Raw genomic sequence first — 20734 nt, forward strand, 5'->3', positions numbered from 1 at the left:
TTTCTTTCAAGACAAAGAAATTAGCTGCATTTTGCCAGGCTTAATCTGCTGATCAGTCATTAACGACCATTAGGAAACTCTCGTTCATGAGAGAGAAACAAATGTCTACAATTTAAATGGAGACTGACAAAGCCCATCTGGAGGAATCCCATCAACACCCGAAGTGTGTAAGTTTGTTTTGCTACTCACGATGACGTATTGTGGCAACCCTGCTCCGGCACAGCGCCCCTGGCGGCCCAGGGGGCAGGTGGTTGAGGCGGTAGACCGGTATACTCTCTTCCACCAGATAGCGCCAGTGAGCGCATTGGTGACAGCGCCAATCAGCGGGATGCGAAGCACCTGAGGAGCAGGTGGAGAAGCATGGCTTAGAATCTAGATAGCCTGCTTCAACACTCTTTCAGGGTTCTTCCAGAGGGGCAAGTGATTCCGGCCAAAAGGACACATCTGGATATTCCTCCCAAGGTTTTTTGGTCTTTAGAGTAAGATAAGTTTTGTTGAAATAAACATGCCTTTTCAGGCTTGACCAAGCAGGATCTTGTGCTGACTATCCTTTGGTGCAGAGACCAATCGAGTGGTTGAACATTACCAACAATGCTTTGCATGCCATAATATATGACCATTTGTTCATGTGTTCCCTGGTAGGGTAATGGGTTAGGTTCAGACTACGATATTCCCATTGCAAAATGATAAAATAATTGTTTGATTATTTTTTACACACCAGTCATGCTATATTAGACCTATTTCCTTGTTTTCTCAAGAAATTGTATTGTAAAAGAATTCCGTTGCTTAGCTGGTCAACGCATCGGTCTTGGAAACAGGAGACCCTGCATTAAACTCCCTACAATTCTGCATCAGCATAAACTGGATTACATTTTGATACCGGCTTTTCTTGCTGTGCAAAATAACTGAATAATCGTAACTGGCAATTTTGCTAGTTTATGCCATCCTGTGAACTCTCAATGCAATATACTTTTAAGGGTCAATTGTAAGTCCACTAATCTTTAGTTTACCAATCTTGGGGGAGAATGGGAAAGACAGAATGCAATGCAGCCATGGCCATACACAGCTTTCCTTCATTTGATGCCATTACATAAAATTTGTGTTTTTGACTTTTAAATGCCCTTGGAGACTGGCAAGAAGGCTTAAGTTTTGCTATAATTACATCACAGATGTCCTTCACAGACCTAATAGGAAACCCTAATCTGAGTACCTAATCATATAAACCAAAAACCAAACCATAAAACCTTAATATTTTAGGAAACCCTATTACCAAACCCCAAAACCTGTGTGTGTTGGTAAGGGAAAACACATTGCTTTATGTCTCATGTTAGGTGGAAGTTCATTTGTAAATGCAGACACCTGTGTGTGGGGATGCTGGGCAGGGAAAACACTACTATACAGTAGGGCCTGTATTATCTGGAGGTTTTTGTGTAAGCTCATGCCCCTCTGTGTGTGACAATGCTGGGCACAGGAAACACTTTACTATAGGGTCCATAAAGAGCTATGAGACTGTAATTTATTAACACACACGCAATGCTTGTATTGATGTGTAATGTTGTACGGTACTTTATTTATTCAGTACAACATCTTTTTTACAAAACAAAGAACCAATCCTCCCATAACAGGATGCTAGATTAGTAAAACACTTTCAAAATAAAATAAACAATGTAATAATTATGATGAAAAGGGTTCTGCAACAGAATGAGTGACATTTACAACTTAATAAGTAAGAATGGCAATGTGTACACAGACACATAGACACACACACACACACACACGCAGACACGCACACACTAAAGGAAGACAGTAGTTTGATCTGAACAGCTTGTTATTGCTAGCCCGTTAGCCTGCCCTTCCTAACCACGATCATAAACACAGCAGTTTGTTTTGTCAAAAATAATAACAATTCAATTACAGTACTTTTGGTCAGTTGGGGAAAAACAAAACAAAATTGGCAATTAAAAAATGTTCAACGATGATTTGTTATTTTGTTGGTCGTTTTTTATCATATCGGCGATTAAACATGAATCTGTCACATAGAGACACTTTATATTGACAGACATCTGTTAAAGGAGAGAAAAAAAGTATATTGCTTCCAATAGTTCACACTAAATGTAATGACAATGATCAAACTTAAGGAATGTGTTAAACCAGTATACCAATCATAAAAAGAAAAAACATTTTGAACGTCACGTCACGGTCACGCTAGGCATTACGTAACCCATTCTAAACCATGCAAGGTCTTTAAACCACAAGGCCTTTAAACCACAAGGCCTTTTTTTTTAAACACTCATCGCCAAGTTTGCCTTGGCAACAACCAACTGTAACCGCTGATAGTCCGTTGTTTGAAAGAACATCTGTTAAATCTCCCATTATACTTTGTAACAAAACCTCGATGTGGTTTTGCATTGATGACCCACTGTGATAACAAATAAAAAATAAGGGAAATATATGGGGATATTAGTGTGTCAACCCATTTAATAAACTCATGTTGCTGTGTGTATGGAAAGACTCGGTCGGAATCATCTGACCACAACGTGAAGACTCTGGTGAATAAATCAACTCCTTAGATACTGTGAAAGTCTTTTTTTGTCTTGTTAGTCTCACAACACCCACCCACACACACAGATACTGGAACACAGATGTGCTGTACATTTCACCAAGCTTGAGTGCAAAGCAGCTCTTTGCTTGTACAGTGCTCCGACAAAAAAATAAAAGGAAAAAGAGAATAGAAAAAGGTTGAAACACATTTCTAATGATCCCATGATCAGAAAGATGCTCATGTTGTTGCATTTAAAAACTACAGTAGAGCTGATGCAGCACCTGGATAAGTTATTGAGTGAATAGATTGGGAGGGGGGGAGGTGGAACAATGGAGAGAAGAGACAGAGAAAGGAATAAGGCAAGGAAGGAAGGCGTAAGGAGGGAAGGAAGGCTGGAACAAAGGAAGGGTCCACATGAGCACATGAGGATTTAATTTTAAAGGGCTGATGGCTTCATCTTTGCATACTGTTATTCTCCACTAGGAGGCGCAGGGGTGCAGAAGAAAAGAAACAAGTAAAAAAAAACATTTACATGAATAAAGGCTGAAAGAGAGACACACAGAGGGGGATGGTGCGAGGGAGTCTGAGCCAGCCTCAGGGTCCTAGTGCCTTAACGTCCTTGATACTACGTATTGATACTTCACGTGGAAATACTGACTTCCTGCATTTAATTCTATATACCCTTCCCTCAGCCAATCAGCCAACAGAAAGTAGGTCAGACAGGAAGCCAGAAGCCAGAAAGGAAGCCAGAAAGAGGTGGGGTGTGTGTGTGTGTGTGTGTGTGTGTGTGTGTGTGTGTGTGTGTATAAGAGTCAACACAGGTGCATTGTGTGGTTCTAAAGTAATTTTACAGTTCCTTAAGAATTAATTGCACTGGCCTGCAGAGAGAAAGAGCAGGAAAGAGAGAAAGGAAAAGAGCGAGAAGGGAGGAGAATTAAATCAACAAAGTTCAAAAGTGAAGTGCAGAAGATAGACAGAAGATAGATAGATAGATAGAAAGGAAGGAAAAGAGCAATATTTGGAATCCAGTGGCACTAGTAGTGCGACCATACGAGAAACCTCTTCCTCATGGTCGACCGTCAAAACAGTCTCTCTCTCTAAGGGTTAAGATCTCTTCCTTTAGTTCACACATTGCAGTTATCTTCTATACAGTAACGCTCACGCTCTCTAAAGATTAGTTTTAGTCTCTCTTTCGCTGACGAAAAGGATTCACTTCAGCGAGTGGGGATTGCATTGTCATCTGATCGATAGGTGCCGAGTCCTAGAGTGATTTGGGAACTGGCCAATGGGGGCATGTAGCACCAGGGTGGGAGGGGCCTTCACCAGTTCATCATAGAGCTCCGGTTGAGGGTCATGAAGAAGACCTGGCTGCTCCCGCCCGACCGCACCGATGCAAAGAACACCTAGGAGGAGATCACAACATGCTATTACTGTTATCCAAAGTGAACCTTTTTAGATAACCATCATTAATTGGGAGCTAAGCCTACTGCTAGAGACTGACTACAGGTACACTGTGGATGTTTGGGTTTTGAACCCAGAACCTTTCAGCTGGAAACCGTAACCACTAGAATCAAAAATCCTTGCATGTATGCCCCACCTCGTAATCAACAATTGGGTAATTTGGCATATTGGATGGGGATTGTCAGCAATATGCCAAATGACCCAATTGCTGACAATCCCCATCCAATGATGAACTTTCTGATATTTGTATTATTATTTGTTATCTTAAATTGATTGATCATATTTATCAAGCAGAATCCCCATCTTCAACAGATTGATCTTGGATGTACTAATCTTAAATTAGCTCATCTTACATCCTATGCTCACTATTGTTCCCGGGGCAACAGGACACCCTCAGTTTCGAGGGTAATTTGCCTTTAATTCCATACTTGGTTGAAGGCTCACCTTGTCGTTGCGTTCGCAGAGGAACTTCAGTCTCTGGGCCCTCTTGTGCATGAAGACCCCGTCCAGGTGTCCCGTCTCTACAGAGCGGATCTCGATGGCCTTCTCTCCCCAGCCCATGATCTGGTTGGAGTGTATGTAGGCTGGAGGAGGAGAATGCAGAAAAACACCACAGGTTGTCAGTGGAGGTTTCAGAATTTACTGTACAGTGGGTTTTGGTTGCATGTTTTGCGTATGTGAAGGCACTGGGGAGAAGTGGATTAGAAAACTCTTTATTGGACGGTAACTGTATTGCACTTTTCTAAAAACACCATAACAAATGCTCAGAAATTATTTTCATGCTTTAACAAAGAACTAGTGCACGGGGGCCGTGGAGTACAAGAAAGTAGAATTCATCACAACATCACATGTTCTTTCTGAAATCAATATCTGCTATAGCGTTTCCCAACAGCTGTAACCTTCAACACTCAACATCAATTCCTCCACTGCTGTCCATCGCGCATCCACGCCCAGCCATGCGGAAAAGACACTTGCATGAAGAAACGACAGCTCATCCGTGCAAGATTAAAAGACACAAGCCCTCAAGTTGCAAGGGATTAAAAAAGAAGCGAGACAAGATAACCATGAAGGCGATGTAGTCATATGGAGGGGCTTCTCTGGAACTGAAGGAGATCAGTCAAGGAATAGAGCTGGGTGTTCGGTCTGTATATATTATATAGCCTACAATATATCAAATGTCTCTCAAACAAACAGGTCTCTTAAAGTGATTATTGAACGCCCTTTATTCACGGTCGTGGATTTAATAATGAACCCTCAAATGAATACATCACATTTTTGATAGGCCATAATATAAAACTAAATAAAATGTGTGTCTGTGTTGTCACCATATGTGTAGAGTGGAATTCTGATCTCTGTGACACATTATTATTCATTCTTTCATATAATTACAGTACCCTTACAGTACCCTCAAACAAATACGGCCCAAATGCGACACTCATTGTGTGTGTTGCTGCGGCACATTGCCATATGTGCAGAGTGGCGTTCTCAACCGCTTGATTCATTGCTTTATATGTTCATCTAACAGCGCAGGACAAAGTGAGGCACTCAGGGAAATATGTGGACGCATTTCCCAATATGTAAACAAGACTAATCTGAATGAGCTTTTGTTGAGCTGAGGTAGCTGTGGTGTGGGTGGGGTGGGGGGGCTCAATCTGTGGAACAGACGCAGCTGGAGGAGGTGAACAGAAAGAAAGGGATATGAATGCCGGGTGCTGCCGGGGGAATCAACCAATGGTGAAGCGGTTGCTGCTGGACTGACGGAGCCTGACTGCAGAGGGCCACCAGAGGGGGTGCTGGGCCGATCTGACATTTGGTCATTATTTTATTTGGTGCCATCAAGGTGAGACCCCCTATGAGAGGGTTGGCATGGATCTCATCAGGCCTTTAGGCCGTAGCGCAGGGGGATACCGTTTAGCACGAGGCATTATAGATTATGCAACCCGTTATCACAAGGCAGTGCCACTAGTTCTGATCCAAGTCAGCAATCCACGATAGAATAAAATAAAGTAAAAGCAATATATAGTATAAGCACACCCTGCACCCTGCACCCTGTCACAGTCCGACGGGAAACCTCGGTTGGGGAGGGTGTGAAACACTAGTGTTCCGTGTCCGGTTTGTGACTGTGTCTGTGTGTGTCTACCAGCACCCTTGTATGTTTTAGCTCTCGCACGGATGGGGGAACACGGTATCAATGTGCACCACCAAAAATCAATAAGCGACTAACACACACACACACACACATGATGGACATACCAACAGAGGTGGGCATCTCGCCCCACTGCAGCACCACGTCTTTGGTGATGCGCCCGTAGGTGTTGACGTAGACGCCCTCGTCCTCGTAGCACAGCAGCATTTCCATGCCCTCCGTCCTGGGGAGCACCACGATGGCATGGGGGGTCACCTGGCTCTGGATCTAAACACACACACACACACACACAGATCACTGCAGTCAGGAGTGATACACACGCAGTGGATTGAACACTTTCTCAAATCTCACGTGTGGTGAAGAGATGGACACCGACTCAAAATAACAGCACATAGAGGTGATGACAAAAACCAAGTAGTTACTCGGGCCAAAAGTTTGTGACAAGATTCCTCCAAGCCCGCAGGAAACAGTTGCCAGGCCGACATTGATGGGAAGATTTGCCCCCTCCCGACGTAAGTGTTGTGCCCTCTCATGCATGGTGCGAATACACTTGCACACACACTTGAGACAGCTTTCTGACCTTTCACACAGCAATGCCCTCAGAGGGTCTGCAAGCCAGCTAGCCCAAAAGGTGTGATTGAACTGTAGCGTAGCAACGGCACTGAAGTTCACACTGATGTATGTGGCAAAAGCAAAGTGTTCAATGTGGTCAACCCTCGACTCAGCTGCTTGACATTTAGCTAGAGGAAGGCCACATAACCGCAATGTCCAGCAGCGTGGAGGTTATGATCAATAAAACCTTTTCAAAATGTATCTTCAGATTTACAGAGGAACTGGGTATTCGTTGTGATAGTGATGGTTGATAGTGAAGAGAGCACCCCCTTCCTACACAATCATGACTTCAGGAAGGCCACAGCCATTAGAGGTGGTAAAAAAGTTCAGCAATGCTGCATAGCTCAATAAATAAATAATAAATATAATACAACTTTATTTATCGAACAATATTTATTCTATATTTATTCTAAATTATCTATTATATTTTTCCCCATTGTAAATGTGTCCATTTAAAAATCCCACAAACAACCTGTGGAATGCGTACCACAGCTTGATTTATTTTTTAATTAAAAGACTAAATAAATTGAAGACTAGAATCCACAATCTTCACAAGAGGAAGGAATGGGAAACATTCAAGGAAAAAGAGGAACATGCTTGCATCCTAAAATTGACTTCTACAAAACACACAGTACACAGACACAAATGACAGCTCACACACACACACTCACATGTGAGGGGATGTAGATATACACACACACACACACACACACACACACACACACACACACACACACACACACACACACACACACACACACACACACACACACACACACACACACACACACACACACACACACACACTCACATGTGAGGGGATGTAGATGTAGATATACACACACACACACACACACTCACATGTGAGGGGATGTAGATACACACACACACACACACACACATGGGAGGGGATGTAGATACACACACACACACACTCACATGGGAGGGGATGTAGATACACACACACACACTCACATGGGAGGGGATGTAGATACACACACACACACTCACATGGGAGGGGATGTAGATGTCGTAGGGGTTCCCAGAGTCCACGTCGATGACATGGAAGCCCACGCTGGAGCCGTAGATGACCTTTAACCTCTGACCCTCCTCCACCGTCAGGTCAACCAGCTGAGGGCGGTGCTGCAGCTCGGTAAACGACTGACGGGCACACACACACACACACACACACACACACACACACACACACACACACACACACACACACACACACACACACACACACACACACACACACACACACACACACACACACACACACACACACACACACACACACGCACACACACACACACACACACACACACACACACACACACACACACACATTAAAGCATAATACAATTTTAAAAAAACACTCAATTAGAAAAAATAAGATCAAACAGTTATAATAACACATAGTTGTATACCGTATATCAATCATCTAATGGAAAAATATTTATTAAAGAAATAAAAACTTCAATAACCGTCAAAACAATCTTCAAGAGTTTAATTTTACAAAAAGGGTTGGATACCTAAACTTTTATAGTGTCCTGTGACACGTGACATGTCTTGGTGCTGCGTCCTCCTACCTTGAAGGCCATGAACTTGTGGTAGGGCTTGGGGGCCCAGGCGTAGATCTCTACTGCGTTCTTCTGAGCGATCACCAGGAACTTAATCCGTTCATATTTCACTAGAAACCAGACAAGTTATACAGTTATAAGTTAACATCCCTGGTCTTACTTAACCTCAATATCTACATAAGCTGGCAGTTGTAGAAATAGAGATACTTTTTAAAAATAGGAGTCAAAACTATAAATAATAAATAAATAAATAAATGAATACAGAAAATATATCTATATACACACAATATGGGAATGGCTATGAGGTAATTTTATGAGGTATGTTAGAATAAACAACATGAAAAAACAAGAAAAACTGAGCCAAATATGAAGCACTTTCCAATCCGAACCATGTAAGTGAACGGATAAAAGGCTCAACCTCATAAAGCCTAGTAAAGACGAGTTAAAGCTCTGTCCTTTCCCCAAAATATACTTGGTATTGCACGTTTTAATCCTAGTGTTTAATATGCATGGATATGCATGGATGCAGCTCACGGACGAGGGGGTTTATGATGGGTGTGTATTAGTGTGCATTTGGAGTCTTATTTTATAAATTAATGTTTTAGAGATGTTCGTTTTTGAGGTTGTCTCCCTGTTTGAACTAAAAGTAGGCTATCACCCTTTTTGGAGAAAGTTGGTATCCAAATCGAAATGGTTGCAGCACACAACTGCACACCGTCATGTTTTTAAACCTATAGTCACGTAACGCAGTTAAGTTATCATTGGCTTCCAGCGTGTTTTCTAGACTGCCGTCGACATTGATGATCAATACATTACCTGATTTACCACCAGCACAGTAACAGAAAGCAATATTTATATGCATATGCATGTAGTTTAGCACTGTGGATGCAATGAGAGGACTGTGTGTTGAGAAATGAAAATAAGCTATGAAGTTTCTCCTCCATTTCCTACAACATGTACAGTGACCATGGTGACCATTACAAAGACGCCTGAATGGCGCCTGTTTGGTTAAACTGATCTATTTGCAGTATAAAAGTGTCAAGAATCTACCTCGGTACCCTTCAAATGAATGTCTCCCTTAGGCTAAACGGAAAATGAAGTGGAATCCATACAGTCCACTCAGTTCCATGATCTGTAATTATTTCACCGGCACAGGAAAGAAAATCACAACGAACAACTGCGTCCGGTGTGAAAGGGGGCTTCAATCCGCACGGTGGCGAAAACCACTCACACACACACACTCACCGACTTTGTAGTGCACGCAGCCCTCCAGCTCCCCCACAGTGATCCAGCCCTGCCTCTTCTCCACCTCGGGGTCATTGTGCAGTATCCGGTTCCTCAGCCAGGACAGGTAGTACACCCGCAGCTTGTTCTTCTTACCTGGGGAACCGACAGACGGGTTAGAAACACAAAGGATTAGGAGGGTGAAGGGGCTGAATGAATATGTGGATCAGAGATGGGGGTGGTGGTGGGGGGGAGGTGGGGGTGGGGGAGGAGGGGGACGACTTGTATTTGCGACTCGGAATAGAGGCGCACTTAAACAGACACACACTCAGTGACTTGGGGCATTGACATGAGGAACTCAGACTCGAGATTTGGGGGACTCAGAAACATTCTTTATTTTGGGCACTTTAACCTTAAGGAAATGTCTGATGAGATTAATATCAGTCCTTGCGTAACCCTGTGCCTCTGGTGCATTGATCATGTGATTACCAGCGGGCGTGTCAGTTGGAGATCGCAATTTTCCTAAACAATCCAAAACCGTGCAGTAAAAGATTTGAGGCGTGTCTTAATGGGGTGAAAATAATTCAGCCAAACTGCCATCCCAACATTATACCAACAACACAGAAGCACGTTGGAAACAGAGCTAGGTACATTCACCCATTATTTATGTCAAGTTGGCCAGAGGGGCCGTACGTCAGCATACTGGTGCACTACATCAGTCATTACTGGGAGTTGCGAAACCACTGTTTGCAAACATCCCATTTCCCAGACAACCCCACCAGAGAAATACTTGAAAAAGGCTTGAGAAAGGCTCTTGATTATTCTCAATGAGGGATCAACATACAGGCGTTGCCGTACACTAGTTGGTGTGTGTGTGTGTGTGTGTTGACGTGTGTGTGTTGGCATGTGTGTGTTGCCGTGCGTGTGTGTGTGTGTTTGTTGCCGTGCGTGCGTGTGTGCGTGCGTGTACCAGAGATGGTGACCAGCACGTTGAGTCCCTCCAGGACGTCCATCTGCAGGAAGCGTCTGCGGGTGATCAGGTTGTAGACCTTCCCCTGTCCGCTGCGGTCCAGCAGCATCAGGCCGTTCTCTGTTCCCACCAGCAGGTTCACGCCTGAGGGACACACACGCACAAAACAACAAAAATAACACATGTGTACATCGGAACACATACGCACAAATACAATATAACAGAAGCACACGCAGACACAATCAACCACACGTATACACAAGAACACATGCGCACAAATATATGGCATGAACGACAAACGCCTGCTTATGTGCACGCTCTCATTGGTACATGAAATATCATGTGTGAATCAGTGCAAAGCAAATTTCAAGTGCTTATGTGCACACACAAAGAATGGGAGATTTCACAGGGAAATGCACACAAAGACAGTGAAGTCTCATGGGCAAATGTGTATAAAGCATGTGAAATTTCACATGCATCGGACATTGGGCCAAATGGCTTCATTAAGGCCTGCTTAGCCGTGGGCTTTGTTACTTATCGGTACACAATATTACACAAACAAATCAGTGCAGGGCATGTCAAATTTCACGTGCAAATGTGCACAAAGTGGGTGAAATTGCACGAGCAAACACGCACAAAGCACATGAAATAACGTTGGTACGTGTGTGCACGGTCACATGCACACAAGTATTGTGCGCGTGTTTTCTTATCAATCAGCAGATACAATGCAGAAGGCGACCATGAGCTGAAGTAATTTCATGGCCAATAACTAAATTATGGAATGTGCTTGGTACTGTTTTCCATTACCAGAGACTGGCTGCAAGCAATATTCAGCAATATAATAATACATGATACAACTTTTTACTTCCTGTGGAAAGTGTAACAAGCCAGTACAAACACACCGTACGCACTGGTATGTCTTTACTCAATCTGTTTATGATGAACCAGCAAAACGAGCCGGCTTAGTCATCGTCGGACGTTGAACAAAATGCGAACGCGATTATTGCGCTGGTCGTGAAAACGAACGGAAGAAATGCCCGACAAGGGCACTGTTGTGTTGTGTCTGCAAAACATTGCTAATTGCCCTCGCCATAGGCCTGCAGTTTGCATTATAAGGGACGATTCTAAAAGGATCAGTCTTTGAATAAGGAGGGCTTCAGGACACACCCAGTGTAATGTCACGTGTGCACATTAGCATGCGTACTTTGAGCGCATATGCGGGTGTTTTTAAAAGTGCCTTGTGCGCTTTTTCATGTGCCAATGAGAAAGCGCACCTCTGCACCTGTTTACACACACACACACACACACACACACACACACAGACATGCATATAAATATATAAATAAGGAAATACAGAAATACATAACCAAACACCAACAAACAGAAGCATAGTATACACAAGAAAAACCAGACAGACAGACAGACAGAGTGCAGTTAGGTTGTGCTCACCCCAAAGCGCGGCGCACAGGATCTCCGAGTTGAAGCGCTTCTTGTACTTGCGGATCTCCGGCGTGTCGCTGTGGGGCCTGATGTTGGTGGGGTTGACGTTGACCACCGAAATCTTTCTGGCCTCGCTCAGTCTGGCCTGCTCCTGCCTCATCAGCTCATTGGCAAACATGGCTAGGGGGGACACGACGAGCACAGAGAACATGATTCACGTTAAATAAGTAAGTGAGTGAGGTTGGGAAAGGGGCTATGACGCCATAGACATGCTACCTCAACAAATGTAATGGGCCGTTCCCTAAAACTACCCATTTTTGGGGTTTGAATAAATATATATAACAAAATATATAACATTTGTTATATAACAAGTCTTTTTAAAATGAAATAAGATCATAATATAACAGTATGAATCAATTGCTAATGAAAGAACTTAGTTGATTTCGCAAGCTAGTAACGGCTGATTAGTTCATGTATTAGCTCGCTGCCATGCTAACCCTAACCCTATCTGGAAAGGGGAGTTAAACACCAACTCAAATGAAAATCCTTTTGGACCTAAGAGTTGATGCAGCTAGCAGTGAAGAGGTGAAGCTGTTCGGGCGTGTTTACTGGACTCACCTGCTGCAGAGTTTTCCTCATCGTCTTCATTGGGGGAAGTTTGATACGAACGAGGGTCAACGAATGGCATGAAGGAGGCTTTGGATCCACCAAACTGCTCGGGACGGGGCACAGAGTCAGCAGAAAGTATATTTAGTAGTAGTATATATTTATGTGTATGGGAATGCAATTAAAACATCTGTGTGCGTGTACGCGTGTGCGTGCGTGCGTGCGTGCGTGCGCCTGCGTTACCTCTGCCATCTCGCTCAGCTCCTGTAGGGCCGAGGGGGGCGTGGCCGAGGGGGAGTTGCTCTGCTGCACCAGGTCAGGCAGGTTACCGTGGTTACTGTGGTTCCCGTGGTTGCTGAAGCCATTGCTCTCCGAGTGGCTGCCTCTCCTCCTCTCCTCGGCCTGGAAAAGAAAGACAAGGAACAATAAAATCATTAAAAAACGGCTCTGTGATCCTGTGTGTTTATGTGTGTGTGTTTACGCGTGTTTGCGTGTGCGTGTGTGCATGTGTGTTACCTCTCTCATCATCAGGGTGGTGTCCTTGGAGCTGCTGTAGTTCTCCCCCAGTGACTCCTCAGTCTGCCCCCCATATGAATCAGTGTTGCTCTGCACTGCAGGCCTGCGACACACACACACACACACACACACACACACACACACACACACACACACAGGTGTTGATTACCAAAATCTATCCCAACACATAAGCAACGACATCAGCCAACAACAAGTACAGAGGCGAGGCGAGGGGAAGACGTCTTACATGATGCGTGGGATGTTGCTAACGGCAACAGTCCCGTCGTGGCCCACGGTCTGGCCGTCATCATCGCTGCTCTCAGAGTCATCGCTGGAGGAAGAGTAGTCCGTCACCTTGATCATGGAGAGGAGGGGGACAGGACACACACAGGCTCATCAGCTGACAAGGTACTATAGTGATGTACGAAAGAGGAGGCTGATAATAGATGGGGTCAATATGACATGTGATTTTATTATGATGTTTGGCATTATTGTAATTTTGTCTTGTTTGGATATTCTTTTATGGAATATATAGCTGCAGTAAAAAAAAGTAACATAGCCCAGGTTTAAAGTATAACCAAAATAATATAACCAAATACAAAAAAAACAAAAAAAACAATCAATAGAACATCAGGACAAAAGCATTAGACCCAACATGATCGGAAAAAAAGGGTCCAGGTTGAAAAATACCAACGTTAATATGTGCAACCTTGCAGACAGACACAGAAGCATATTGGACTTTTATTATGAAAGACTCTAGTTATGTTAAGCTCTCTCGGTACCAATTATGTCACGGTGTGTAATGTACAGTGTGTGTTATGGATGTAGTGATTGGATACCTTCACTGGGGGTCTGCTGCTGTCCTCCACTCTGAGCTCTCGGAGTTCCTTAGCCAATGCACTCAGGTCCTTTAGGGTAGGGGAGAGAGAGGGAGAGAGGGAGAGAGGGAGAGAGAGAGAGAGAGAGAGAGAGAGAATAAACAAAATTTGAACATTGGTTCTTTATCGATCATGGAGAGGAGGCGGAGCCCAAGTGACAAAGACACAGCTGTCAAATTAATCAGGAACTACAGGTACTTGGTATCTTCAGATCCACACCATAAGGCTTAATAGGCATCTTTGAATTAGGAGAGCTGATCTCAGGTCAGGTGTCTAGGTCAGACCTGTGTGGTCATCCATTTCGTGACCACACAGATCTGAGATGGGCACCTCTGTTCACTTCATGGAGGAGGAAAGGAAAGAATCAAACACAATCACGGCACCTACAACGGAGAGCAAGGAAAAGTATTAATGCTGGCCATCTGCTACAGCATCTTCATACACCCCCATGCTAACAGGCCAGTGGCACAGCCGCCCCTCCTGCTCATTCACCCCCTGGTTAGCGGAGCAGTCCAACTCATGCATAGGGGGAGGGGGGGTGGGGGGCAGGTTCATCTTGACCCATTAACCATGACAACGGAGATGCAGGGGAAAGAGATATTTACAGACTGTTGAGGTGCTTGGTCGTTTCTGTTTTTAATACCTACATGCAGAGGAATGTGTAGAGGAGTATCTCACACGGACCACTCCCAAACCAACACACACACACACACACACACACACACACACACACACACACACACACACACACACACACACACAAAGTTCACTTTGGTGTTTCAGTAGTAAACAGAGCAAGGAAGGGGAGTGAGGGCGGGACAGCTGATGCGGGTGGACCCTGTCCTGATAGAGATACTTGTGCTGGTAGGGGAGGACAAGATTGCACTAACCTCATCTATGGCTCTCTTATAGCTCTGAGAGACGGAAGGAGGGAGAGGGAGAGAGAGACAGAATAAAGGAAGAAAGAGAGAGAGAAAGAGAACCCCATGAACAGCAGGAAAGACCCCGAAGAAAGGCCCCAAAGAGGTGGGGAAAATACCCAGAAGCCTTGGAGAAAGAACATAGATATGTGTTCATCGAGTGTGTGTGTGTGTGTGTGTGTGTGTGTGTGTGTGTGTGTGTGTGTGTGTATGTGTATGTGTGTGTGTGTGTGTGTGTGTGTTTAAATGCTCAGCACTCACTGCAGGCCTGCTGGGTCGGGCTGATTCCCGTCCCTCCTCCTGTTTGGGTTTCCCCTCCTGATTGGAGTCTGCTGGAGCAACTTCCTGCTTGCCTTGACCTATCAGGGAATCCACAGACGACAGCGACAGAACAATGAAAGACTGAAGGACCACAGTGAAACTCCAGCCCCCAGAACAACCATGTCTTGTGTCCTCAATGAGAACGGCCAGGCCCCGGTGTCAAATGGAACCATTGTACTAGATAACGAGGGAGAGTTACTTACAGGAAACATAACATTAAGCAATACAATTAAAGAGAGAACAATGATAAGGTGTGTGTGTGTGTGTGTGTGTGTGTGTGTGTGTGTGCGCGCACGCGCGTGCGTGCGTGTGTGTGCATGTGTGCGTACACAGGTGTGCGTTTTTGTGTGTGTGCATGTGCCTGTTGATATGCGCGAGTGTTTATGTTCTTGCCAGGTGTTTTTGTTTGTGTGCGTGTGTTTAGATGTATGCAGGTGTGTGTGCATGTGTGTGCGCATGCGCGTGCGTGCGTACCTCTGTGCTCCACTGAGCCTCCTTGTGACGAGGGGGAGGAGGAGGAGGAGGTGTTGGAGGAGGTCCTCTGCAGCACGGGGTCCAGGGACAGCTCGGAGCGCCGCAGGTCCGGGTTACTGAAACATGAACACCACGGATTGTCTGTCGCTCGCTCTCCACACTATCTCCCTAGCTCTCTCTCTCTTGATCCCTTGGTAACTCTAAAGTGTATATTAACTGCGATTCGTCGAAGGGGGGAGGACCGTTGCCACAGAAGAATCCCAGGCTACGTTTATGTCTCTCTGCTCCCCTGGTGCGTTTAATAAACACTGACACTGACACCGGCGCTGAGACTTTTCTTCTGGTTGATTTTAGAGTGCAAATGTTGTTCAAGTGTGTTCAAGTAAAAAAGAAAAAAAGGGTTTGTGGCTGAGAGTTCTTGGAAGGTGAACTTCAAAGAAGGCTTGTTATCCCCACGTTAATTGAAATAAACTTGACTTGGTATCAAGTAATACCCAATTTGATAATGTATTCTTTGTATTATTCTTGCAAAGGATGTATTGTGACAAGAATGAGATAAAGTAGTAGAACAAATTAGTCCAGATTATGTTATTTAGTGTTATAGCTGTATGAGAGTAGGGTTGGTACAATACGCGAGTGCATACCACCTTAGCATGGGTGACCAAAGTAGGAATCAAACCTGAAACCCTGGTGTTGTTAATGCCATGCACTGGCCAAAGAAACCAAACGATTCGAAGGACCTTTTCTTTGTTCAGTTATAACAAGATTGTGTTTTTACAACTCTTGATGAAAAGTCGACCAGTGATATGTCATGGCATATCACTATACTAGAGGAACATGACTCAACACTGAGGCTGTGGTGGTGGTACCTGGCTCGAATGAGCGGAGAGCCACTATGCCCGCCGTTAGGGGAGCTCTTCCTCGCCAGGGCTGGGGAAATAGAGGTCGTACGCTGGGGTACCTGGAGACGAGACGCACGCCACACACAGGCGAGAGAGATGGAGTGATGAGACGGACAGACAGGCAGGCAGGCAAGAGGACAGGCAGATAGAGGGAGCGATAGATGGGCAGACAGAAAGACGGACAGACACGCAGAATGATAGATGGGCAGAGAGAGACAAACGCATTGGGCAGACGAAAAGACAGACAGACAGACAGACAGACAGAGGGAGACAGAGAGACAGATGGGCAAAGAGACAGAAAAACAGACAGAAACAGACAGACAGGTGGGCAGCCAGATGGACAAACAGAGGGAGACAGACAGATGGGCAGATGGAGAGACACACAGACAGAGACAGACAGGTAGGCAGACAAACAGACAGACAGACGGAGACCGACAGACAGATGGGCAGACAGAGAGACAAATGGATGGGCAAACAGTCAGACAAACAGGGGGGCAGACGGATAGTTAATTTGAAGCCAGAAGATAAAGATAAATAAATTAGAAAGCTTTTTTTTATACAAAAGATATAGAAAACTATCCTGACATCGCCAGACCAATTCACAAATGCTCATTAGGCTGGAACCTCTCAGTACATTTTGGATTTCAAAGGGCCATAATCAACGAGGGCAGACCAAAAGGCCTTTGGACACAATTTGATAGAACCAAAACCAATCAGAGCAACAAAATGTGGGACCCATCCTCAGCAGCCATCCAACGCCGCTCCCATAATCACTCCCCTGTAGTCATCATATTAAACTTGCCCCATATTAGATAAATGATTGCAGTTGTCGTGACCCAGGCCAGAACAAATAAATACATTAGATCGCAAATGAGTCTGGTTCCCAGGCTAACTACTAAAACTGAAACGCTACAATTTGGTGAAGGGTAAAACAGGACTTGATTTCGAGAGGCAACCAGGAATGACAATACCTTTGGAGGCATGTCATCTTCTCTCAGCCAGGCTGCTCGGTCACGGTCTCTCTCCCGGTCCCGGTCCCTGTCTCTCTCTCCGTCTCTCTCCCTTTCTTTCTCCTTGTCCTCCCGGCTGGAGGTGGTGGGCGTGGACAGGGGAGCGGTGGGGTTGTCGGAGGTGGGGTCAGAGTTCTGCCGGGGCATCTCGTGGCGCGGGGAGGGGCCCGAGGCGAGGCCCTCTCCCAGTGCCGAGCTGGTCTGGTCCTGCAGAGACTGGGAGCCCGGTATGGATGCGTGGGTCTTCACTGGGACCAGGTGGGCCATCTGGATCAGAGGGGGGGGGGGGGGGGACAAGGTGGTGGTGGGGTATGAAGATAAAAAGAGAGAAAAGGATGGTTAGAGTGAGAGAGCGCGAGAGAGAGAAAGAAAAGGTGGGAGAGAGCGAGAGAGTGAGAGAATGACACACACACACAGTGAGAGAGGAAGAGAGACAGTGAGAGTCAGAGCACAAGGGAGTGACAGAGGGAGAGAGTGACAGAGAGGGAGAGATAGACAGAGAGGGAGAGATAGACAGAGAGGGAGAGAGTGACAGAGAGGGAGAGGGAGACAGAAAGTAATAAAAGGAAGTAGGTTGAGGTAAAAAAGTATAGATGGAGAGAAAGGGAGGGGAGAGAGAGTAATAAGAATCGTAGGCAAGAAATCAAGGACAGAGGAGAAACGGGAGATGATAGCAGAATACATAGAGAGAGGAGTCAGGTAGAGAGGGGAGGGAGAGCATGAATGGATGATGGATAGAAGAGAGTGGATGGTGTGTAGGAGGAGTGAAAGAAATAGGAACCACAAGGACATAGAGAGAGATAGAGGTGCATTCAGAAACACGTGCACTATAGTATCACACAACACACTCCCCCAAACCCATCTATCTCTCTCTCTCTCTCTCTCTCTCTCTCTCACTCCATCATCTCACACACACCTGAGGTTCTGCGGGCCGGTGGATGGGTGGGGTGCGGGCGGGCTGCATGCCCCCACTGCTGAAGGACTCGGAGCGAGGAGGCAAGGGGGGGTCCGAGGTGCGGCAGGGGACCTTGTGCTGGGGTGACGGGGAGCTCTGTCGGTTCAGCTTAGAGCGCTCCTCCACCTGGGATAGGTCACACAACGCTGTCACTCAAACCATCCCAGCCAATTATCAGCTTCAGTCCACCACATAGCCACTTGCAAATCCCACTCTCCCTATTTCTTTTGAGGAGCCACTAGACAAACGTTAACCTTATTGTGGGACAATGGGTTCAATGAATAATAATACGAGTGTACCATTACCACTCAACATTTTACTTTGGCAAGACTTCATTCTTCAGTATAACAAGCCATGTTTAACAGTTTTCCAGGCGGTAGTGCAATTTAGACTTGGTGTGTGTCCCACAAAAAGGGTTCAGCGTGTCTGATGGCCAACTGTATGCGTGTGTGTACGTGTCAGAGCGTCTGTGAAGCTTTGCAGCCCCTGATGCCATCAACACACAGATATCAGCAAAAAAAACGGTAAAAACAAAAAGGGAACTATCTGCGTTCGGCACACCGTGAGGCAGACCGAGGAGGTGTCGGGGTTGAGCGTACTGATGCACACTGGTTAGTCTACACACCCCCTACTGCTCTACTACAAGCCCCAGAGAGAACCACTACCAGGAGCTAGAGGAGAGATAGAAAATGTTACAAGAAATGGAGAGAGAACATCCGAGCAGAAAGGAAAAGACTTCTGGTGGGATGGACGCCTCGTCATATAATTAGCATTTGTGTGTGTTGGTGTGTGTGTGCGACCCACGTGTTGTGGAAGTTTGTGCTTTGTGTGTCAATGTGTTTTGTGTTTGAGGTGTACTTTTGTGGGATTTGTATGCAAGCTTTATATTTGTGTGTGTGTGTGTGTGTGTGTACGTGTAAGTGTACGTGTATGTGACTATTTTGTCTACTCCACCGACTACGTTTCCCCTTAACGCTCGGACATCGTCGGTGTTGACACAAAAGGTTAAAACGATTAATGGTGTCCACTGCTGCGGCATCTAAAAGCACAGACACAAAGGAACCCGGGGCGAGGGAAGAGAGAGAGAGAGAGTCGAAGAAGACGGGTTGAAAGCCAACAGAGAACTGAAGAGGTGTCTTATGAGCACCGCGCCTTGACCGGACTCATGAGGCCCCGGTGTGTACGGTTTGTGTTTGGGAAGGGGGTCCCGGCGACGGACTCGGACCAGCACCCATCACCAAGCTTGGGGCGGAGGACTATTGATTCGGACTGACCGTGTGTTTGCGAGGCCCAGTTTGGTGGGATGGTGTTGTTCCTTGCTGAAACGGTCCCTATCAAAGCAACGGTCAAAGCCCTCGACCCGATGCATTGTGGGATTGACGTGGAGACTGAGACGGGGCTGGGGGCCGGTGAGAGAGGTGAGGGCGTGGAGGGTGGGGGGGTGGGGTGGTCTAGTTGCCATAGCACCTTGGCAAGCACATGGCAAGTAATACAGTTTACTGTACTTACTTAACATTATGGGCGTGCAGCTCAATATTAGGACAATACAATATCAATAATATGGAATATAGTAAGACAAATAATTGTCATATAAGCATTGATTTTATACAGGCAATTATGCAGGAATGTGTGTGTGTGTGTGTGTGTGTGCGTATGTGTATGTGTATGTATGTATGTGTGTATGTGCATAAGGCCATTACAGGAAGGACCTTTCTCCTCTGAACATGGATCTGAGGAGAGGATTAGGGGATCTGATGTGCGGCAGAGTAGTGGCCGAGCGCAATGGCTTCAGGCCGAACCTGTCTGGGCAGGTATTCTGGGCGGGAACCGCTTTGGTCCGACAAAGACGACCACTCTTGTCCTGAATCTACCTCAACCTCGCCAGCCCCTCCATCCCAGTAAAGAGAAGGCAGGGCGTGGGAGGGGTTGCCACCATTGTTGGCCTCCTGTGCGGTGGAAGCAAAGACAGGTCGGAGGTATCTCTTGGTGTAAAATAGTTCTTCAAAAGCATCCACTTCAGAGGGTGTCAAGTTGTGGTGACTAGGAACCGCCAGGCTCTCATCGCTGACCGTCAGCCTCATCTCTGTCCCCGCGGCCTCACCGGGCCGCGGGGACAGAGACCTGGCGCGGGCGCGCCCACCCTCACTCGTCCCATTGTGGCCGCGATCGGTCGG

At 45.8% G+C, this 20734-nt stretch overlaps 1 protein-coding gene across 2 annotated transcripts in view; it reads right to left on the bottom strand.

The window, feature by feature from the left end:
• Positions 1–1564: 1564 nt before the first annotated feature.
• The window catches only part of tnika (TRAF2 and NCK interacting kinase a), a 60192-nt gene continuing 41022 nt past the window's right edge, over positions 1565–20734 (bottom strand). Inside the window, exons 16-33 of one of the 2 annotated variants that reach the window (XM_084482074.1) lie at positions 18522–18686; positions 17567–17872; positions 16563–16654; positions 15694–15809; positions 15160–15257; positions 13940–14008; positions 13348–13454; positions 13101–13203; positions 12828–12986; positions 12597–12690; positions 11988–12158; positions 10539–10682; positions 9590–9724; positions 8354–8454; positions 7773–7922; positions 6257–6416; positions 4448–4587; positions 1565–3945 (exon numbers count right to left, since the gene is read on the bottom strand). In XM_084482074.1, coding sequence (XP_084338200.1) covers positions 3862–3945; positions 4448–4587; positions 6257–6416; positions 7773–7922; positions 8354–8454; positions 9590–9724; positions 10539–10682; positions 11988–12158; positions 12597–12690; positions 12828–12986; positions 13101–13203; positions 13348–13454; positions 13940–14008; positions 15160–15257; positions 15694–15809; positions 16563–16654; positions 17567–17872; positions 18522–18686 — 2394 coding nt within the window. In that variant the 3' untranslated portion in view covers positions 1565–3861. The remainder of the gene's footprint in view (positions 3946–4447; positions 4588–6256; positions 6417–7772; positions 7923–8353; positions 8455–9589; positions 9725–10538; positions 10683–11987; positions 12159–12596; positions 12691–12827; positions 12987–13100; positions 13204–13347; positions 13455–13939; positions 14009–15159; positions 15258–15693; positions 15810–16562; positions 16655–17566; positions 17873–18521; positions 18687–20734) is intronic. The other variant, XM_084482075.1, reaches the window with a different exon arrangement.

This window comes from Micromesistius poutassou, assembly GCF_964030765.1.
Source record: "Micromesistius poutassou genome assembly, chromosome: 17".
Classification (NCBI taxonomy): Eukaryota; Metazoa; Chordata; class Actinopteri; order Gadiformes; family Gadidae; genus Micromesistius; species Micromesistius poutassou.